General features: G+C 48.2%; 1 protein-coding gene across 1 annotated transcript in view; it reads left to right on the top strand.

Moving 5' to 3' along the window:
* Positions 1-20,104, top strand: part of ADISSP (adipose secreted signaling protein) — a 64,575-nt gene extending 44,471 nt beyond the window's left edge. The window contains exons 5-6 of the mRNA XM_035103693.2: positions 14,417-14,539; positions 16,685-20,104. Of these exons, the coding sequence (XP_034959584.1) occupies positions 14,417-14,539; positions 16,685-16,785 (224 nt within the window). The 3' untranslated portion in view covers positions 16,786-20,104. The remainder of the gene's footprint in view (positions 1-14,416; positions 14,540-16,684) is intronic.
* The last annotated feature ends 44 nt before the right edge of the window (positions 20,105-20,148 follow it).

Here is a 20,148-nt window from a genome sequence, read left to right as displayed (position 1 = left end):
AACATACCCAGCTCTTTCAAGGCTGGGTTTCCAGACCAAGACGACGTAGCTATAAGGCAACTTCCTAAGAGGCCTGACTCTGCTCGCAACAGGTTTGGGGGCCTTTCAGACTGGTTTGCACCCTCTCACATTGCAAACACTGTTATCCCCGGACCATTATTCCCTGTGGGTTGCTCCCGCATGCCTCTTCCTGGGGAGGAACAACACAAGATTCACTTTCTTTGGCGTTTTGCAAGAGAGACACAGCTGGATGTCTTACTGCTCCTCGGTGAGAAGTTGTGTTGCTCTTAGGGTGTTGAAGCCCTACGGTTGTGGGCCTGCTGTGCCCCCAGGAGACTGGATGCGGAAAACATGCAGCCGCTACAAAAGCTGTGCAGGGTGGAGGGACCTGATGATGGATGTGAGCGATCAGGTGCACGCTTCTTTTCTCCAGCCGGGTGGAATGCAAGGGAGGTTTGATCTGGGAAGCGCAGGCCGGCCTGCAAAATCCAACTGGGAAGAAAGAGCCTTGTCTTCCTGTTTGGGATTATCTCTTGCTTGAGGCAGGGTGTAGGTCGGGGTTTGTGGGGGGTGGCAGGTGTGTGTCTCCACCCCCATCGTTCTGCCCAGACATGGAGGTCCAGCGCCGAGGGCCTTCTGGCGGTTCCCTCCCTGCGAGAAGCAAAGTTGCAGGGAACCAGGCAGAGGGCCTTTTCGGTGGTGGCGCCCGACCTGTGGAATGTCAAGGAAATAAACAACTATCCAACTTTTAGAGGACATCTGAAGGCAGCCCTGTTTAGGGAAGTTTTTAATGTTTGATTCTATTTTTAATATTCTGTTGGGAGCCGGCCAGAGTGGCTGGGGAAATCCTCACAGCTGTTTACATGCACTGGGACAATGTTGCTGACAAACCTCTAAGGATGCAGTACGAACTTTCCCCCATTATCTTACCTCTCCAAAAAGTCACAGTGCAGTTTGGTGTGCTGATATGCAAAAGCATGGCTGGTATGGCTTTTTTAAATTTCCCCCACCCCAAATTTCAAATCAAGATCCCATTTCCCAAGTGGCTAGTTCTCACTGTATGCGCCAGTCCCCATTAAGTGTGCTGACTGGCTTCCAAAACGTCCCCGATGTGCTGCACAGCAGACAAAGGGCCATAGAATCATAGTTAGAAGGGACCCCAAGGGTCATCTAGTCCAACCCCCTGCAATGCCCAGAAAAAGTGTTGGATTATAATTGTTGAATGTACTGAAGGAATCTTGGATGGCTTTAAAAGCGGATCAGTCAAATAAACCTTGTAATAGCTACTAACCCCAATGGTTCTCCTCTCCCTCCTGTGTGGAGGAGACTGTGCTTCTGAATACAGTTTCTGGAAACACACAGGAGGTGGGTGCTTCCAGTGGGCTTCCCGGAAGTGACATCTGATTGGCCCCAGGGGAGATAATAGAGTCATAGAAGAACTAGGCAGGCAAGTTTTTCTTCCTCTCTCATAACACCAGAACTCATAGACATCCAATCAAGGAAGATTCGGGACAGAGAAAAGAAAGGACTTCTCTATGCAGCGCAGAGTTAACCTCTGGAACTCCCACACACAGGAAGCGGTGGCTTTAAAAGAGGATAAATGCACGGAGAGAGCAGGCAACTCCGGCAACTCCTGCAGCTAAGCTGGTGCCAAACGTCTTGCTCCGCTTTCCTTTGGACCCCATCAGCGAGGCCAAGAGAGGGGTCTTGTCGTCTGGGCAGCCCAGGCCCTCCAGACACACTGCCCAGGCTTGCGCCCTAGGGAGGTCACTTCATTTCTGCAATCACAGCAGTTTGACTTTATCCCCGAAGGTGCACTCCATTGTCTCTCTCAAGAGAGAGAGAGAGAGAGAGAGATGGATGCCAACAAGAAGACAAAACCCAGGAAGGCCACATCTGGTGCCATTTGAACCCACTTTGCTGTCCTTTGCTGGAGGCTGGATGCCCACCTGCCAGAGATTCCTTGACTATGATTCCTGCATTGCAGGGGGTTGGGCTAGATGACCCTTGGGGTCCCTTCCAGCTCTACAATCCTTTGATCCATCTCTATGAGTCTGTCCTGCTGCCCTCCCTTCGTCTTCAGGATGGGACAGGCTGTGCATTTAACTAAGTAAGCGACATAAGGAACCCGGGACGTCCCTTGAGCCAGATTTGGCTGATGAAGGCACAAATCGCCCCCAACCAGCACAACTTGGAGCAGCAGCCCAAAACATCTGGTTGGGGAAGGCTACTCTGTTGGGTTGAAGAACATAAGAAGAGGCTGCTGGATGAGGCCAGTGGCCCATCTAGTCCAGCAACCCATTCTCAGAGTGGCCGACCGTACGAAACCTGCAAGAGGGATCCAAGAACATTAAAAACCCTCCCTTCCTCCAACTGGAATTGGAAGAAACTGGAAGAAATCTCCAGCAATTGGAATTCAGAATCACTGCTTACTCCAACCGTGGAGGCAGAGCAGAGCCACCTAGCGATTTGTGCTATGCAAAACTGTGTCTTTCCGACCCCAGTTTCCTTGAGATGCTTCCAATTATCTAGGGATCCTGCCGTGCACCGTGAAAGGAAGGCCACTAAGTAAGATAAGGACAGGCAAGAAAAAGTATGGCACCGAAAATGATGGAATGGGAAATAAAACCAAGAAAGAAACAGGAGGAAGTCCAGTTCGAAAGAACAAGTGGAGAAGATGAACGTTATAGGAAAAGTAAAGATAATCACGACACAACTAAAGTCTGATTGTATAAAAGAAAGTTTATTTAAGAGGTGCATAGATTTGTATGTTTGCTTTTATTTATGTATATGTATTAATTTCCATTATTGTATGTACCTAAATTCAGAAATGTTGAAATAAAAATGATACTTAAAAAAAAAAAAGGAAGGCCACTTTGGTGCGCAAGTTTTAATGTGTCAAGATGAGTCATCGGTTTGCATGTTTACCCACTGCAGCTGCTGACAGAAGGGCTCGGCTCACATTTGTCCCTGCTGTTGCAGCTGAAGAAACAGGGTACAAGTCCGCTCTCTGCACAGAATTGGATAATTAGGTCATTTCTCCAATCTTTCCTGGGGCTTCTGCTGTGTCATCCATGGCAGGTTGGATGTGTTGTGATTCCAGAAGTGCACAAGATGTGGTGTGGTGTAGTGTTTAAGAGCAGTAGACTCGTAATCCTCCGCTCCTCCACATGCAGTTGCTGGGTGACCTTGGGCTAGTCACACTTCTTTGAAGTCTCTCAGCCCCACTCACCTCACAGAGTGTTTGTTGTGGGCGAGGAAGGGAAAGGAGAATGTTAGCTGCTTTGAGACTCCTTAGGGTAGTGATAAAGCGGGATATCAAATCCAAACTCTTCTTCTTCTTCTCTACTCTTCCATCCCCTCTGGAATTGCCAGATCTCTGTGGAGTAATCAGTCACTAGGATAATTTTCTCTTGCCAAAAGGTTATGGGGAGAGCTTTGCCATTATGCAAATTGCACGTTGTGCTCAGTTAGTGCTTTGTGCAAGGGGGTTGTGTCGCTTGCTATCTTTTTATTGTAAAGCTCTCTGCTTTGTTTTATTTTATAAGGGGCATAAAACGGAGAGAATGATTACAGCAACAGACAAAAAGCAAAAGGTCAAAAGCTTAGCCATAAAAGAGGAGTGCAGAATGAGTGCACACTGGTTAAAATAACTAGACTATCAGCGTTATCAGATTATCAGGTTTTGTTTTGGATTTGCCAGGCCTTGTGATGAGGGCTATCTCGAAAATGCCTGTTCTGCTGTGTGTGTCCCAAAAGATTGCCAAATCAGATAAAAGGAGCCTGGGGGTTCTAGTCCTTGTCAAAGCCTCAAATTACATTTTTATGCTTTATTGGGCATTTTGCTCAGCTAGGGGTAGCTTGTGCTTTGCGCCAGACAAGGCCAAGGGGATTGTGTTGCTTAGAACTTCTTTGTCTGCACCTTGAAGAGCCATCAAGAGATGCTCAGGTTGCCTTTTCTGGAGGGTGAAAGGGGTTTGTTTGGGGGGCCAATGGCTGGCTGGCTGGATCTAGGCAGGAGGGGGCACAGTCTAGATTTGGGAAGGCAATACCATACGTTGTCTTCTAAGGGTGTAAAAGCTCCCCTTGCCAACCTGGTGCCCTCCTGATGTTGTTGAACTACAACTCCCATCAGCCCCAGCCAGTATAGACTCAATGTTTTCTTCTGAACGTATTTCTTCCAGCCTCTGGCTGTGATCCCCTCTATTTTCAGTCTTTTGTGCCTTCATTTTTTCAGTCTTTGCCTCCACCTTTAACCAAATTGAGTAAATGATTCACCTGTGGAGGTCTTGTCTTGTTCTCACGCAGAAAAAACATACACGGTCCCAGTGTGGCAAAGCTGAACCCACCTGCCTTCTGATTCTGTGCATGATGTTTTTCTCCAAAAATTTTTTACAAGACAAACAAAAACAATACAGAACAAATACATTAAAAAAAACATTTACACAAAATACAAACAAACTTATCAATATTTCTTAACTTCATATTTTACTTAACATTGTCTTGAGGACTTCTTCAGATCCCACCCTTCTGATTTTCATTTAAAATTGTTTTTATCCTTTAGCAGTTTCATATTTCCAAATTTCATCCATTGTCATCTACGTCAATTCTTATTATAAGATCACATTCATATTTCTAAAACATTCTTCTCTTTTTTCTTTTTGCCTTATTGTCCACGTTCTCCTATCCCTCCATCCCTAGGCCTCCTCCTGCCATGAGAAGGTCCCAGAGTGAACAGACAGTCGAAGGTGGTCCATTTTATAATTAAACTTCTCCCCCCCCAGAGCCCCCCCCGCCACAAGGGGCTCCAAAATAGAGAGGAGGAACAATGATAGTGAGCCACCCAACCATCTACTTAAACATACCATTTCTATTTAACTATCCTAAACAAATTTCTCATATTTCTAAACCTATTTATCACATACATATCATACTTTTCCTACCCTGGCCTAATATTTCCTCCAAGAAAAACTTCATATATTTACTCATACCTTTAATTTCACCACTTCCTCCCCCCCATCTCTTTCCCCCAATCAATACAGCAAATTCCATAATATAGCCGGAGTTCAAATTCCATTTTTATCCAATCCTATAAAAATGTAACCTGTGCATGATGTTTTTATATTATTATTTATACCCCGCCCATCTCTCTGGGTTTCCCCAGCTACTCTGGGCTGCTTCCAACCAAATATTAAAAACAGTACAGCACCAAACATTAAAAACTTCCCTAAACAGGGCCGCCTTCAGTTGTCTTCTAAAATAATAATAATAATTTATTATTTATACCCCACCCATTTATTGCCTTGACATCTGCTGGGAGGGCGTTCCACAGGGCGGGCGCCACTACCGAGAAGGCCCTCTGTCTGGTTCCCTGTAACCTCACTTCTCACAGCGAGGGAACCGCCAGAAGGCCCTTGGCACTGGACCCCACAGAGCCCATCGCCCAGCCCTTCCCAGCTTGCTTTTATCAGCCAGGATGGACAAGGATCAAAAGACAGGTGGTTGGTTTCACTCGTCCAAGCAGCCTGTCCACATCCTCAGAGGTAACAGATTGAAACTGATCCCATATAACATGACTAGACAGGACCCCTGTACTCTCCCACCCCGGCCCTGCTCCCACGGTGGAGTCTACCTCCTTCCAAATCTGAGCGACTTCGTCTGCAAAAAAACTTTGCAAAAGCATTGCAGGAGATCTTGGGGTCCCTACCGGGCCCTGATGACGAAGGTGGTTCCGATAGATTGTGAACCACCTGAAAAAGTCTCCTGCTGCTGTTTTCTGCAGATGCAATAGAGGCGGCAAAGAAGGTCCTCTTCGCTGTCGCCGTTGCCACTTGGTAGGCTCGGCGTTGAGCTCTAACCTGTGTCCAGACCGATTCAGAGTGAGTTTTCCGCCACTGGCGCTCTAGCTGTCTCAGCGATTGTTTCATCACCCTCAGCTCCAGGGAAAGTCACGGGGCTGTCCGGGCTGCATGCAATCAGAGAGGGCGCTTCAGACCCAGACAGTCAATAGCCCTGGTTAACTCTGCATTCCAATGGGTCACCAGAGCGGCGGGGGAAACCCAGTCAGATGGGCAAGGGTATAACTAATAAAGTTACTATTATTCTGTGTAACTCACGATGGGGTGAGGAATTCGATTCGATTTGCGTGGAAAGGTGGGCCTTACGCAGTTGGCTCTTCACAAAACAAGATGCAAGGGGTGTCCCTCCTTTGAAACTTTCGCTTCTTTCTTTCAATGTTGCAATGAAGTTCTCCAGCCAAGTCATGTTGGGTGTATGAGTGGAAAGGGTAGGTATCAGATGCTGGTTCTCTGCTAGGGTCTTCCTTTTGGAAGGAATAATAATAATTTTGCTCACTGGAAGGACAGATCGTGAAGCTGAGGCTCCAATACTTTGGCCACCTCATGAGAAGAGAAGAATCCTTGGAAAAGACCCTGATGTTGGGAAAGATTGAGGGCACTAGGAGAAGGGGACGACAGAGGACGAGATGGTTGGACAGTGTTCTCGAAGCTACGAACATGAGTTTGACCAAACTGCGGGAGGCAGTGCAAGACAGGAGTGCCTGGCGTGCTATGGTCCATGGGGTCACAAAGAGTCGGACACGACTAAACGACTAAACAACAACAACAACAATTTTATCATTTGTATCCCGCCCATCTAACTGGGTTGCCCCAGCCACTCTGGGCGGCTTGCAACACATATAAAAACACCATAAAACACTATAACCTTTCCTATACAGGAAGCAAGCAGCAAATATCTGCAAGGGACCCTGTGAAGTGTAACATGATAAAAGATTAGATCAATGTATATTAGTGTTGCCATATTTCAAGAAGTGAAAATCTTGACACAAAAGTTGTTGGGTTGTTGCATTTGTTTGGTGTTTTGTTTTGTTTTTTTTTGCAAAATCTTCAAGTTTTTTAGCTACTTTTCAGAAATTCACCAAAAAACCCGACACTTTCAATTTGGGCTGCCGTACTTCCTGGTTTTTCCAGATATTTTAATCAATTTTTCGAAAATTTCCACCCGGACGCCACTTTCGATGGATGAATCTCTGCTATGTCCCAAAAATTCTGGATGTGTGGCAGCCCTAACCTATATGCCGAGTCCCCCTTTGCTTATTTGCCAATTACTCCCTAGAAAAATGAGTGGATGTCTTGCGCTGGGAGATTGCATTCATTGAGAAAACAAGGGAAGTTTCCGTTTGTGGAGGTTTCCCTCCAGTCGTGACTCAAACGGGGTAGAAGGATTCAAGATCGTGAAGCCTCCTGGCTGCCATGCAAGGAGCCTGCCTGGTGGAGCCTGTCCAGGAACTCCTGAGTTTGTTTTTATATTTAGCCTCGGCGGGTGACTAATGATACACTACATGGAAGAGGATTGCGGCGGCAGGAAATTTGGCGGCGTGTTGAGACGCACCCGGCAGCTCACAGTTGCTAAACACAGCCCCCCAGGCTTCTGCTGGACCCCATAGCTGTCAGCTTCAGTAGGGATCTCATTCTGTCCCTGAAAGAGTTGTGGACACGGAGCAATGGATTCAAGCTACAAGAAAGAAGATTCCACCTAAACATTAGGAAGAACTTCCTGACAGTAAGAGCTGTTCGGCAGTGGAATTTGCTGCCAAGAAGTGTGGTGGAGTCTCCTTCTTTGGATGTCTTTAAGCAGAGGCTTGACAGGCATATGTCAAGAATGCTTTGATGGTGTTTCCTGCTTGGCAGGGGGTTGGACTGGATGGCCCTTGTGGTCTCTTCCAAACTCAATGATTCTATTATTCTATGCTGCCAGAGGTGTGCTCAGAGAAGCCTTCACCAACCTGGTGCCCTCCAGGCATTTGGAGAACATAAGAGGGGTCTCCTGGATGAGGCTGGTGGGCCGTGTAGTCCAGCCTCCTGTTCTGAACGCTTGCCCCGGTGGGAAACCCGCAGGCGGGACTCGAACCCAACAGCGCTGTCTCCTCCTTCGGTTTCAGAAGCATTGCCGCCTTGGACTGTGGAGGGCAGAACATAGCTAGTAGCCGTGAGTAGCCCTCCCCTCCAAGAATGTGTCTAACCCACTTTAAAAACCGTCCAAGTCGGTGCCCGTCGCTGCCTCCTGTGGCAGTGAGTTCCGCGGTTTAGCTATGTGCAGCATAAAGAAGCTGGCCTCCGTCTGCCTCGAGAACCAATGGAGTGTGCCTCCGGGGGGTGAAGTCACTGAGGCAGGCAGCCTCCCCGGGGGGCGCAAGCCTGGGCAGTGAGTCTATGGAGGTCTCTCTTTTTCTGAAAGGGGGAGCAAGGAAGAGCCCCCTCTGACTCCTAAGCTCAAATTGCTGGGGGTGGGACTAGAACAGATGCTCCCTCCAGCCCCTTCCACCTCTACGATTCAACCATTGCTGCTCCTTTTACCTCTTTGCAGTTTTCCTTGGCTGCCACCCCCCCACCCCCACCCCGTGGCTTTTTGCAGCGAGAAAACAAAATGCACCCATTTCCACCCCTTCTGCAGGGCCTGCGAGAGATGGATTAAGGGTGCAGCGTACATTTCACCTGCCGCCCGGGGTTGTATCTGATTGGCACAGAGAGGCAGCCCTCTGGCATTTGAGCCAAGGCATTGATCTTCTGCAGAGTGTTTCCGACGTGCCAGGAATACTTTGCTCGGCGACGCACTGCCCTTTTCAGAAGGCTGGCTTGCGGCAGGCGGAGACGCCTTTCTCCATCCACTCCCTCCTCCCACCTGGTTTTTCTTCTTCTTTTTCTTTTTAAATTTAAAAACTTTATCTATTTATTTCATATACACATTTTTACAAAACAACAACAACAAAAGTACCAAAAAATCCAATTTCCAAAAAAATGGAAAGTAAGAAAGGAAAAAGAAAAGAAAAGAAAAAGAAGAAAGCAAAAATATATTATATACATTATGCAAATTTCCTAACAATCGCTAATTTTAGCATATTAAAAGAAAAAGAAAAAATATAGAAAAACAACAACACAAGAAAAAAAGGGGGGGGGGGAACCAACAAAAACTTCCACCAACTACACAGCACTTCCTTAGTCTCTTAGTGTGATGCAGCAGGAAAAGTCTACTGCGAATAAAAGCTGCGTCCACAGAAGTCTAGTGTCCAGGTCAAAGGAAGCAATAGTTCCTCTCTGTATTCTGACTCTATCCTGCGGTACCATGTCCAGTTCTGGGCGCCACCGTTTAAGGAGGATATTGACAAGCTGTGCAGAGGAGGGCAACCAAGATGATAAAGGGCAGGCTTCTGGGCTGGGGTGTTTTGTTTCATAGAATCATCGAGTTGGAAGGGACCCCAAGGGTCATCCAATCCAACCCCCCCAACCTCTGCTTAAAAACCTCCAAGGAAGGAGAGTTTGTGTGCTGCCTTTATTTTAGATTTTGCTGTGATAGGTGTGGAAAGTGTTGAATTTGGTTATGTATTTTTATTTTTATTTTCCTTACATTGCAGTTGTGTATTTCTTTCATGTTTGCGACTCAACATCAGGAAGAGCTTTCTGACAGTAAGAGCTGTCCAACAGTGGAACGGTCTCCCTCGGGAGGACCTTGGAGGTCTTTAAGCAGAGGTTGGGTGGCCCTCTGTCATGGATGCTTGAGCTGAGATCCCTGCCTTGCAGGGGGTTGGACTAGATGACCTTTGGGGTCCCTAGCATTGCAGGGGGGTTGTCAGGATCCTGCACTCCCTGCCCCTCGCACCTTGTCCCTCTCTATCCGTACAGGAACTGTGTGAGCGGGGTGGGAACGCAGACCCGCGTACAAAACACAGAAACCAAGAAGGTACGTAGTTCTGCCACCACGCCCTTATGCCCTAAGAGACCCTAGGGTGGGAGCCAAGGACGTCCTCTCCCCCTTTACCAGGTACACTTAGCACCGCATACTTTATCGTACCACAGACAGAAATTCAACAGGTAAGGTTTTTTCAGTTACAAAACTCTGGCTCACTTTACCGTGACGCCAACAGAAGATCAATCGAAAGGGTAGGTGACTAAGTGGCTGGGAAACTGGGTTTGTCCGTCCCCCCCCCCCCCAATCAGCAAAGCCCAGAAAACAGAAAGGCAAAATTCCTCTTCCAGAATTTATTTTAAAATAAAACAAGACAGCTTAAAACAGTGCACATTTCTTTAAAAAGTTACAAACAGGAAATAAAAACATTATTTAATATCACTATCTCATACATATGAACCGTCGGTATTTCAGGAACATAACAGGAAGTCAGAATTAGTTACAGGTAGGTAGCCATGTTGGTCTGAGTCGAAACAAAATAAAAAAAATTCCTTCAGTAGCAAGTAGTTTTTATTTTGGTATGAGCTTTCGTGTGCATGCACACTTCGTCAGATACACTGAAACAGAAGTCACCAGACCCTTATGTATATTCAGAGGGTGGGGAGGGGGTGATAGGAATGGGTGATGGCTGATAGGAGTGGTAAACCTGCTGATGACTGTTAACGACTGTTAATGACTGCAATTGGTCTTGCGGGGGGGGGGAGCAAGGGCTGAGGTGCTAAGGAAAGCTTGATCATGTATAATGAGATAAGAATCCTATGTCTTTGTTCATTCCAGGTGGCTCCATGGTTTTAAGCTTGCTAATGAGTTGCAATTCAGCAACTTCTCTTTCCAGTTTGTTTCTGAAATTTTTCTGTTATAAAACAGCTGCTTTGAGATCTTGTCTAGAATGCCCTGGGAGATTGAAGTGTTCTCCTACTGGTTTCTCTGGTTTCAGAAAGGCAGAGGGCCCACAGGCACCCCCCACCCTGGCGAACTGCAAGGCTTTGATGTTGTTTTGGCAAGCTGCAGGTTGCAAAATGCGAAGTTTAATTTAATGTCACCAATAGGAATATGGGCGAACCATATCTCAGAGTCCACACACAGCTGTCCGTGTTTTGACTTCAAGGCCAGGCCTTGACATGATTGAGGGGAACTCCTATTCCCCCCCCCCCGTCCGATGGACATGTACCAGGCACCCAAGGTGGAGATCTTTTATAACCCATTCCACATCCTCCCTAATTACCCCAGGTCTCTCCTTTCCGGTGTAAATAAAGGGACCAGCTTGCATTCCTAAAACATGGAGCTTCCCCTTCTCCCACAATACCCCACGGTTACATGAACTAAAGTTTCTACTCTATTGTCCTATTCCCATGAAGAGAGAGCAGGTGGCTTGAAGGAGACAAAGGAGCATAGGGGTAAATTGAATAGCTGGTAGCTGCCTAAAGGCAATCAATCCGGATATTAAAAATTCCCCCTTCCCTGGACTTTTTTTTTAACATGCCAAAAGGAAAAGCTAGGTTTGGTGTAATAAACATTATGGTGAGAGCCTTCCCTCTACCAAAGACCTATCTGTCCAAAGCTCAGGTACCTATTGAAAGCTGGTCTCTATCTTTAGGCAACCCCCTTACGCCGCTCCCCAAATTAATGTGTTCTTTGATGGCTTATAGTTTAAGTACATCCCTCCCCTCCAGCTTTAACACGTAGGAGGCAAGTCATTAGTGAAAAAATTCAATTCAAAGCGCTGTTCCGAGGCACAGTGATTTGCGGAAATTAGGCATTTCCCCAAAATTGTTGGAAGCCTTCCCTCCACCCCTCGAATGCACCAAATCACGCCCCCCCCCCCCGGTGAATAACTGTGCTTCTCTTCCTCTGAGTCAAGCGAAATTATTACCCATGACAAAAAAAGGTTTTGCTCTGCAGAAAAGCTTGGTGGGTGGGTGGGTGTGTCATTTATATTCTATTGCTGGAAGGAGGGCTTCTTTTCCATTCATGCCCCCCTCCCCATCTATGCAGAGTGAGTGCTTGAATTAGCAAGCATATTTTTTAAAAAATGTTTGAAGGCTTTTTAGGAAAGGCACCTGGCTTTGCACCTGTATCAGCTAGAAAGTGCCCCCCCCTATTTTTCTCTCTGAAGAAGCGGGGTCTGTAATTTTTGGGGGGGGGGGTCAGCCTGGATCTGCCGCTTTGACCAGAGCACTGTAGTATCAGTTAGAGCAGGGGTCAGCAAACTTTTTCAACAGGGGGCCGGTCCACTGTCCCTCAGACCTTGTGGGGGGCCGGACTATATTTTGAAAAATAATATGAACGAATTCCTATGCCCCACAAATAACCCAGAGATGCATTTTAAATGAAAGGACACATTCTACTCATGTAAAAACATGCTGATTCCCGGACTTAGAAGGCGATTGGGCCGCATCCGGCCCCCGGGCCTTAGTTAGAGTGCCGGACAAGGACCTGGGAAGAGACATGGGTTCAAATCCTCCCGTGGAGCTTGCTGGGTGTGACCTCTGGCCAGTCTCTGCCTCTCTGAGCCTAGCCTACCCGCCAGGGTTGTTGTACGGATTGAATGAGGAGCCATGTTAAAGCCATGTTTAATCCGTTGTTTGATGTTTCATTGTGTTTTCATATATGTTGGAAGCTGCCCAGGGTGACTGGAGCGGCCCAGTCAGATGGGCGGGGTACAAATACAGTCGTACCCTGGATTTCGAACAGCTTAGTTCTCAAACGTTTTGGCTCCTGAACATCACAAACCCGCAAGTGACTGTTCCAGTTTGTGAATGTTTTTTGGGAAGCTGAAAGTCCAACGTGGGTTCTGCAGCTTCCGATTGGCCACAGGAGCTTCCTGCGGCCAATCAGAAGCCGCGCTTTGGTTTCTGAACATTTTAGAAGTCAAACGGACTTCCGGAACAGATTCAGTTTGACTTCCAAGGTACGACTGTAATAAAATTATTTGTTATCATCACCACTTCATTATAATAATTATGCATGTCACCTTGAGCTCCTTGGAGGAAAGGGGTACAATATAAATCTGTGGTTCCCAAGGTGGGGCACACACCCTACAGGGGGGCAATTTGATTTTTAAGGGGGGGAAATTCGAGAATGAATTACTAACAGTGAATGGCCTTTTGGGATTCCTCCATGTGAATAGGAGTTCACCTTTTGAATAACAAGAATTATATGTCACGGGGAGGGGGGGGGCACCAGGATTTTAGAAATGCCTAGGTGGGACATGCCCCCCCCCAAAAAATTGGGAACCACTGATATGAATGCCACAAATAAATGGATGAAATATAAAGCCGTCATTGAATACCCATAATGGATAGCATCATCCTAGTAAGGTTTAAAAATTAGATTGTTAAGAATATAAGATTTTAAAGACGTGCAAGAATAAGAGTAAAATAATGGAACCAGGAGGGGGAGGGGAGGGAAGTCGATTAATTTTTATGGTTGAAATTGTTAAATGTGAATATTATTTTTGTTTTTTTAAAATTCTTGGAAAGTTAATAAAATGTTATATAAAAAAATGGATAGCATCACCCTGCACAAATTTGCTTTGGGCATAGGTGTTGTTGTTGTTGTTGTTGTTTGGCTTAAATAGGTTTTCCAGGGATTTAGAGAGAGAAAGAGAGTTACTGGCACCCAAGCGTGCCCAGTGCAGGCAGGGGCGAGGCTGGCGCCCTGTGCACCGCTTATGTGACTGCAAAGTAGGAGTGGCTTCCCTCCTGCTTGCCTCCCCTCCAAATGTCTTGACGCCCTCCCCTGCTCCGCGAAGCCCCTGGCGGGACCCTCTCCTAACAGCCGTCTGTTCAGTTTTTGTTGATAAAGGCTTTTTTAGCCCCCCCTTAAATTCCTTTCTTGCATTTCGGGTGTGTGTGTGTGTGTGTGTGTGTGTGTGTGTTGGACTAGATGCCCCTTGGAGTCCCTTCAAACACTACAATCCGATGGTTGTATGATTCTTCTCCAGGCTAAACAGCATTCCTCATAAGATCAAACTACCGTCTGCTTCCTTTGTGATGTTGCAGCACCACTGCAATTTTTGCCTGAGGCAAAACCAAAGCCTAGTCCCAGGGCATGTGCAGAGTTGCAGCTGAGCTGAGCTCCGTAACAGCGGCAGGGCGTTCCTCGGGTTAATTACCTGCCATGTCAAGGAAATGGTTCCTTCTGCATCTGTCTGCCGTTTTTGTGATCCTCGCGGGGGTCTTATAATAATAATAATAATAATAATAATAATAATAATTTATTATTTATACCCCGCCCATCTGGCCGGGTTCCCCCAGCCACTCTGGGCGGCTTCCAACAAAATATTAAAATTCAGAAATCCATCAAACATTAAAAGCTTCCCTAAACAGGGCTGTCTTAAGATGCCTTCTAAAGGTCTGGTAATTGTTGTTCTCTTTGACCTCTGGTGGGAGGGCGTTCCACAGGGTGGGTGCCACTACCGAGAAGGCCCTCTGCCTGGTTCCCTGTAACTTGGCTTCTCGCAACGAGGGAACCGCCTGAAGGCCCTCGGAGCTGGACCTCAGTGTCCGGGCAGAACGATGGGGGAGGAGACGCTCCTTCAGGTATACTGGACCGAGGTCGTTTAGGGCTTTAAAGGTCAGCACCAACACTTTGAATTGTGCTCGGAAACGTATGATGACGCCTGCCTCTCTTGTCTCCCCCCGCCCCTCAGGTTACAACATCAAATGCGAGTACACCGCCCACAAAGAAGGGGTCCTCCGGGAGGAGATTGTGCTCCACAGCCAGACCAATGACAAAGTCTCCCTCAAGGTGGTCGTGCAAGCCAGGGTGATGGGTAAGTGTCCCCGTTCCTCAAGCCTTCATTTTTGGGGGGGCGGGGCGGGCTGGGGAAGCCATTGGATGACCCTGAAGACTCCCACCACTTTTCCACGAAAGAGAAAGTCCTCCTTCACACAGCACATAGTTAAACTGCGGAACTCCCTGCCTCAGGAGGCAGTGGTGGCCCCCAACCTTGAAAGGAGGTGGGGCAAATTCGTGGAGCAGAGGGCTGTCCATCACTGGCGGCCAGTATGGCTGTGCTCTAGAGGCACTAATGTGTCACGGACTGGTTCGACACGGGGGGACACCAGCTAGGGAACCCCCCCCCGGAAGAAGGCTCAGAGCCAGGGGAGTGGTGATGGGATGGTGATGAGTGGTCAGAGCAGACACCCCCAAACTGCAGCACTCCAGATATTTTGGCCTACAACTCCCATGATCCCTAGCTAACAGGACCAGCAGTCGGGGATGATGGGAATTGTAGTCCAAAACATCTGGAGGGCCGGAGTTTGGGGATGCCTGGGTCAGAGGGAGAAGACTGGGAAGAGGGGGTGTCGGAAGATGGAGAGGTAACAGGGCTCCGTGAGCGGGGAGAGTCGGTGGCAGAGAGAATTCCAGACTCAGAGGCAGAAGCTGAAGCAGGAGAGGAGGGAGACCAAGAGGCAGAGAGGAGTCTGGCTGAGGAAGAGTCACAGGTGTCTCCCCCCTCCTACTGCGACAAGCTCCCATCCCTGCTGGTCTCCCAGGACCAGAAGAGGCATGAAAAGGACGGAGGAGAGGTTAACTGCAGGCAGGCACAGTCTTTGATTGCCTGGGGAAAACCCTGGAGAGGAGGGGACTTAGGCAGCTGTAGGGAGTCTCAGCAACTGCTTCATGTGGGAAGACCTACCGGAGATGAGTTGCTGTGATCACTAGGCCAGACTCTCCTGTGCAAATCCTGCTTTTGCTAATAAAGAGTCGACTCCAAATGGCTCAGTGTGACCGAGGTTCTCGCTCGCTCCTTTCACAATTCTTCTGAATCCCAGTTGCTGGAAACCGCAGGCGGGGAGAGTTGCTCTTGTGCTCGAATCCTGCTTGCAGGTTTCCCGTAATGGGCATCTGGTTGGCCATTATGAGAAGAGGTTGCTGGACTAGGTGGGCCATTGGCCCGATCCAGCAGCCAGCTCTTCTTATGTTCCTGGTAAGTGTCCCCTTTCCCACAATCCATAGTGAACTTTGCACATCCCTGGGTGACCACCTTTTCTGTGATCCTTCAGCTGTGAATCCTGCATTGCAGGGGGTTGGATTGGATGACCCTTTGGGGACCTTCCAGCTCTGCAGTTCTGTGATTCTCTGATTTTTTTGTGTGTGGTGCAAAATTTCAGCAATTTTGTGGTTCAAAATTTCAGCTGTTTGGCTGTGCCCAGAGAGTCCCGCTGTCTGGTGTGACGTTGCAAGGTATCTCTGCAAGCATCGGTGGGTCAGCCCTGGCCTCCCCCCCCCCAATTTAAAGCATGAATCTCCTGTTTAACTGCACCCACACACCAGCTGGGTGCCCCTGGGACATGCCACCTCTCGGCATCTGAGCCCATATATCCCTGAATTAATATCCTCCTCTGGCGCAGAGCCTCCTCTGCCCAGGAAATTAAACTCGCTTGCTTGTGTGTTGGAAGATTTATCTCTCGGGTTAATGAGTGTTTGCTGGAGGGGGGGGGGGCGGCGGCATCAGCGATAAGGACCCCAAACGCTGCCCTCCACCCCTCGATCTCGCAGGAGATCAAAGCAAAGATTGGAGAGGGCGAAATGACCGCGGCACCATTTTTAATAAGCACAGGAAAGGAGATGAAATAATAAAAGGGGAATGATAGAGTGGGTTTCATGGATACATGATGGCGATAGCTACCACCTTAAGGTGGGGCATGAAGTTATTTTCCAACTACCCAAAATAACATTTCTTTTACAAAAGGCAGTTCTGCCTACCAACGATTTTTGCAGACCCTTTACCCTTCCCTGTGCGGCTTGGCTCGCTTGCGCGAGTCGCCTCAACAGTTTTCTCTCTGCTTTCTGGCTGTCGCTGCCTGGCATAACGGGCCAGAATTAGGAGGCAGGTCCTGTCTCTCCTTAGCCCCCCCATGGGCAGCATTTATTTATTTCTCCAACGCCACCTCTCTCCTTTGCCTTGCAGACCGCCACCACGGCACCCCCATGTTGCTGGAAGGGGTGAAGTGTATCGGGGCCGAAGTGGAGTGCGACTCAGAGCAGAGCGAGTGGCATGGCTTCGACTAGGCCTGCCCACCTCCTCCTCCTCCTCGGCAAACCCGCTCGTCCTTCAAAGGGTTTTCTATGTATAAATATTTTCCGGTTATAAAGAGCTTGAAATGAAAACTCCCACCCCAAATGTTCGCTGCCTGCCTGACGCAGATCGTGCTTGTTTCGTGCCCACCCCCATGGCGCTTGTCTTGTGGGCTTTTGGGGGTGCTGCGCTTTATCCCCACCCCACCCTCCCACTGGTTTCGAAAAGGCCGTTCTGTGGCATAAGGCGAGAGCCGTCTCTCCTGCCTTAAATCTGCGTCTGTGGGTGTGTGGCTTTTTGTCTAAAAGACAAGCGGGTGCACATGCGTGGGGGACCCCTGTCCCCCCCGAGACCAGTTGTGTGTGTTGATTTTCCTTCAGGTTTTAGCATCGTTTCGCTGCCTGCAAAAGCGTTTCCTGCAGCCGTCCTTTTGCAAGGGCTGCGCCTCGCCGAGGGCATCTCCTTGGCTCAGTTTCCCAAGGCCTGCGGAGCTTGCAAAAGGGGTGCAGAGCGGCCGAGGCCAGCAGCCATCTCAAAACAGCCAGCAACTGGCTGCTCCCGAACAGCTGCTCAGTGCTGAAAGGCTGCTTGGAGGAGGAGAAATCTGTGTTCCTTCAGGCGTTTGGATAACTTAAGGTTAGATAGCTGGGGATTACTTAGAGGAGCCTTTGCCAAGCTGGCGCCCTCCTGATGTCTTTGGACCGCAGCTCACAGCTGATGGAAGTTCTAGTCTAAAGCATCTGGAGAGCGCCGGCTTGGTGAGGCTGACTTAGGGCTGCATCAGTTGCTGGGGACCAATTTTACACAGCCGCCTGGCCTTTGGGTCGGGTGGTCTCTCTCCTTTTGCCTCCCCCTTCCCCATCCTCAGGGCAAACAAGCCTTCACTTTCCCAGGAAGGTTCCTCCAGGCAGATCAGCCTCTGGCAGAGAAAGGATGGCCACGTCTGCCAAACAAGGCAGCCCGTTATTTCTACTTTGAGCGGGAAAGTTGGGGCAGCCCCCAAAGGAGAAAAAGCTGCCCGGTTGCCCTGCAAGAGTGCCCCCCCCCCAACTCTTGTTTCTGCTTTGCTGTCGCCTGAGAAGGCTTATTCCTTCCAATGGCTTGAACCCTCTGTTGCCTTTCCAGAGATGCCCCGTGCGAATCTCTTCTTGTTGCAAGCCATATGGTGTCTTGAAATCCCTGCGTCACAGAAAACCTGTGATTTGTTATCTCTTCCTTCCTGCTGCAGTTGGTTTGTTTTTTTTAACGTCTTTTTCGTATTCAAGATTTGGACCCTCTGCTCCTGACACACACTGCCATTTCCTAGTGAAATCCACCCACGGCCATTAGAATGAGGTGGTGGCGTGGCTTAAGAGGGCAGGCTGGAGAGCTTTGACTTTTGGATTTCGCCCCAAACCCCAAAGCGGTTCCCTGCAACTGGAAAAGTAGCTCTTCAGGGAGCGAGGCTGCCATAGACTGATGTGCTAGATTTTTACTTTCTTCTCCTTTCTCTTTTAAATTTTATTTTAAGTTTTCCACTACCTGCAGCAGAACCTCCTGTTTTTGAAATAAAATATCTGCTCCAGCCCCATAACTAGACCCCTGCCCTCTCAGGAGCAGCAGGGAGGTGAGGGCGCAGGATGAGACGCAAGGCTCATCCATTCTCCATGGCTGACACCTGTTTCATCTGTCTGAGGTGGGCACCACTCCACCCCTCCAGTGTTGCTGGACTCCCATTGTCCCTAACCATTGGGCCACGCTGTCTCAGGCTGCTGGGAGTTGAAGCCCATCAACATCTGGAGAGCTGCAGATGTTCTGTTCACTTGTTGGAGCCTTGTCTTTAAACATGGCGCTTCCTCTCTCAGATGTGTTTTCTTAACCATTCTCTTTTCTCTCTTTTTTTCTTTTTTAAAAAAGATTCATAGTACAAAGACCAGGAATGTGATATACTTAAGAAAGAAACCAATGGGTTTTTTATGTGCCTATATACATATACATATATACAGATATATATATATTCAAATAAAGTTGTGTGTTTTGGGGGTTTTTTAAAAGCAAAAAAAATCTCTAAAGGAAAACAATAAACTTCAGTTGGAACAAAAAAACAACCTTACTCTGGTGTCTGTGTGGAATGACTGGGGATGAAGTTGGGGTTTTAAGTTTTCTCTTTTGCAATGAGGTCCTTTGTCCGTGGCATCAAGACCCTCTGCAACCATCTACCCCCCAGCCTGGGGCCTTCCAGGTGGACTACAACTCCCATCAGGCTGTGCTCCCATCAGTACCGCAGAGCGCCTGAAGGGGGCGCCAGGTTGGCAAAGTCTGAATCTTATGGGTGGGAGACCAGGAGTTGCTCTGCTGCCACCTACAGGCTGGAGCCCAGCCCAGCATCTCTTCCGGAGCCTCGTCTAGGTCAGTGGTCCCCAAACTGAGTGGGGGAGGGTGTGTGGTTTCCCCATTGTTCTTTATCATGCATTTTGTGTTTTTATTTTTTATTTTTTACGTTGCGAGCCATCCTGAGATCTACAGATGAAGGGCAGCACACACATTAAATAAATAAAGTAAAACTAAGAGGCAGGGGGGGGGGGGCATGACTAGCAGACCTTGAAAAGCTGGTATGGCTGGGTCATCTCTTACTATTCGATATTTATTTATACCTTGCCCTCTTCCCTGACGGGGCTCAAGGCAGCTTACAGATAAAAACCAAGAATTGCTCAAACATAGAAACAAACAAACAAACATTGCAAAACAATTTATCCTGGGAAGAATAATTAAAACTATACACACATCTAGTTTGCTGAAATAAGCAAACTAGCTTCAGTTGGGCTTTGAATAAATGTTGCAATTAATGGTTGTTGTTTCAAATGTTTACTATCTTCCTTGATGGGTTGTGCAAACCGCTATTCCAGATCCTGCTTTTCGTAGGGGAGGCCCTGGGGATGAGTCTGTGGTACCAAGACGGCCACGGCCTCCAAAACTTTGGGGACCCCCTGATCTAGTTTGTTCAGGGTCAGGCAGCAAGAAAGCAAGTCATTTTACCTGTTGTTAATTCTCATTTCAGTGCCCCAAAATCCCTCCTGCACGTGTGACATAGCTTTCCTGCAGATTGCTGGTCCTCCTGGCAACCCAAGCCACCCTCCCTCTGGCTGACGGAGGCTCCCCAGCAATGGAAAGTCTTCCCCAACCATCATTGCAGGGGGTTGGACTAGATGACCCTCGGGTCCCTTCCGGTCTTAGAGTTCTATGATTCAGGAAGCCAAGAGTAGATCTGTCTGCCAAGCATTCCTCCTGCCTGACCAAGGAATTGTAGAGTTGGAAGGAACCCCCCCCCCAAAAGGGGAATCACAGCTGAAGACTCCATGCCCATTGCAGCTGGGCCC

Source organism: Zootoca vivipara, chromosome 9 (assembly GCF_963506605.1).
Source record: "Zootoca vivipara chromosome 9, rZooViv1.1, whole genome shotgun sequence".
Lineage (NCBI taxonomy): Eukaryota > Metazoa > Chordata > Lepidosauria > Squamata > Lacertidae > Zootoca > Zootoca vivipara.
The sequence above is the reverse complement of the archived record's forward strand: the minus strand, read 5'-3'. Positions and strand labels throughout refer to the sequence as shown.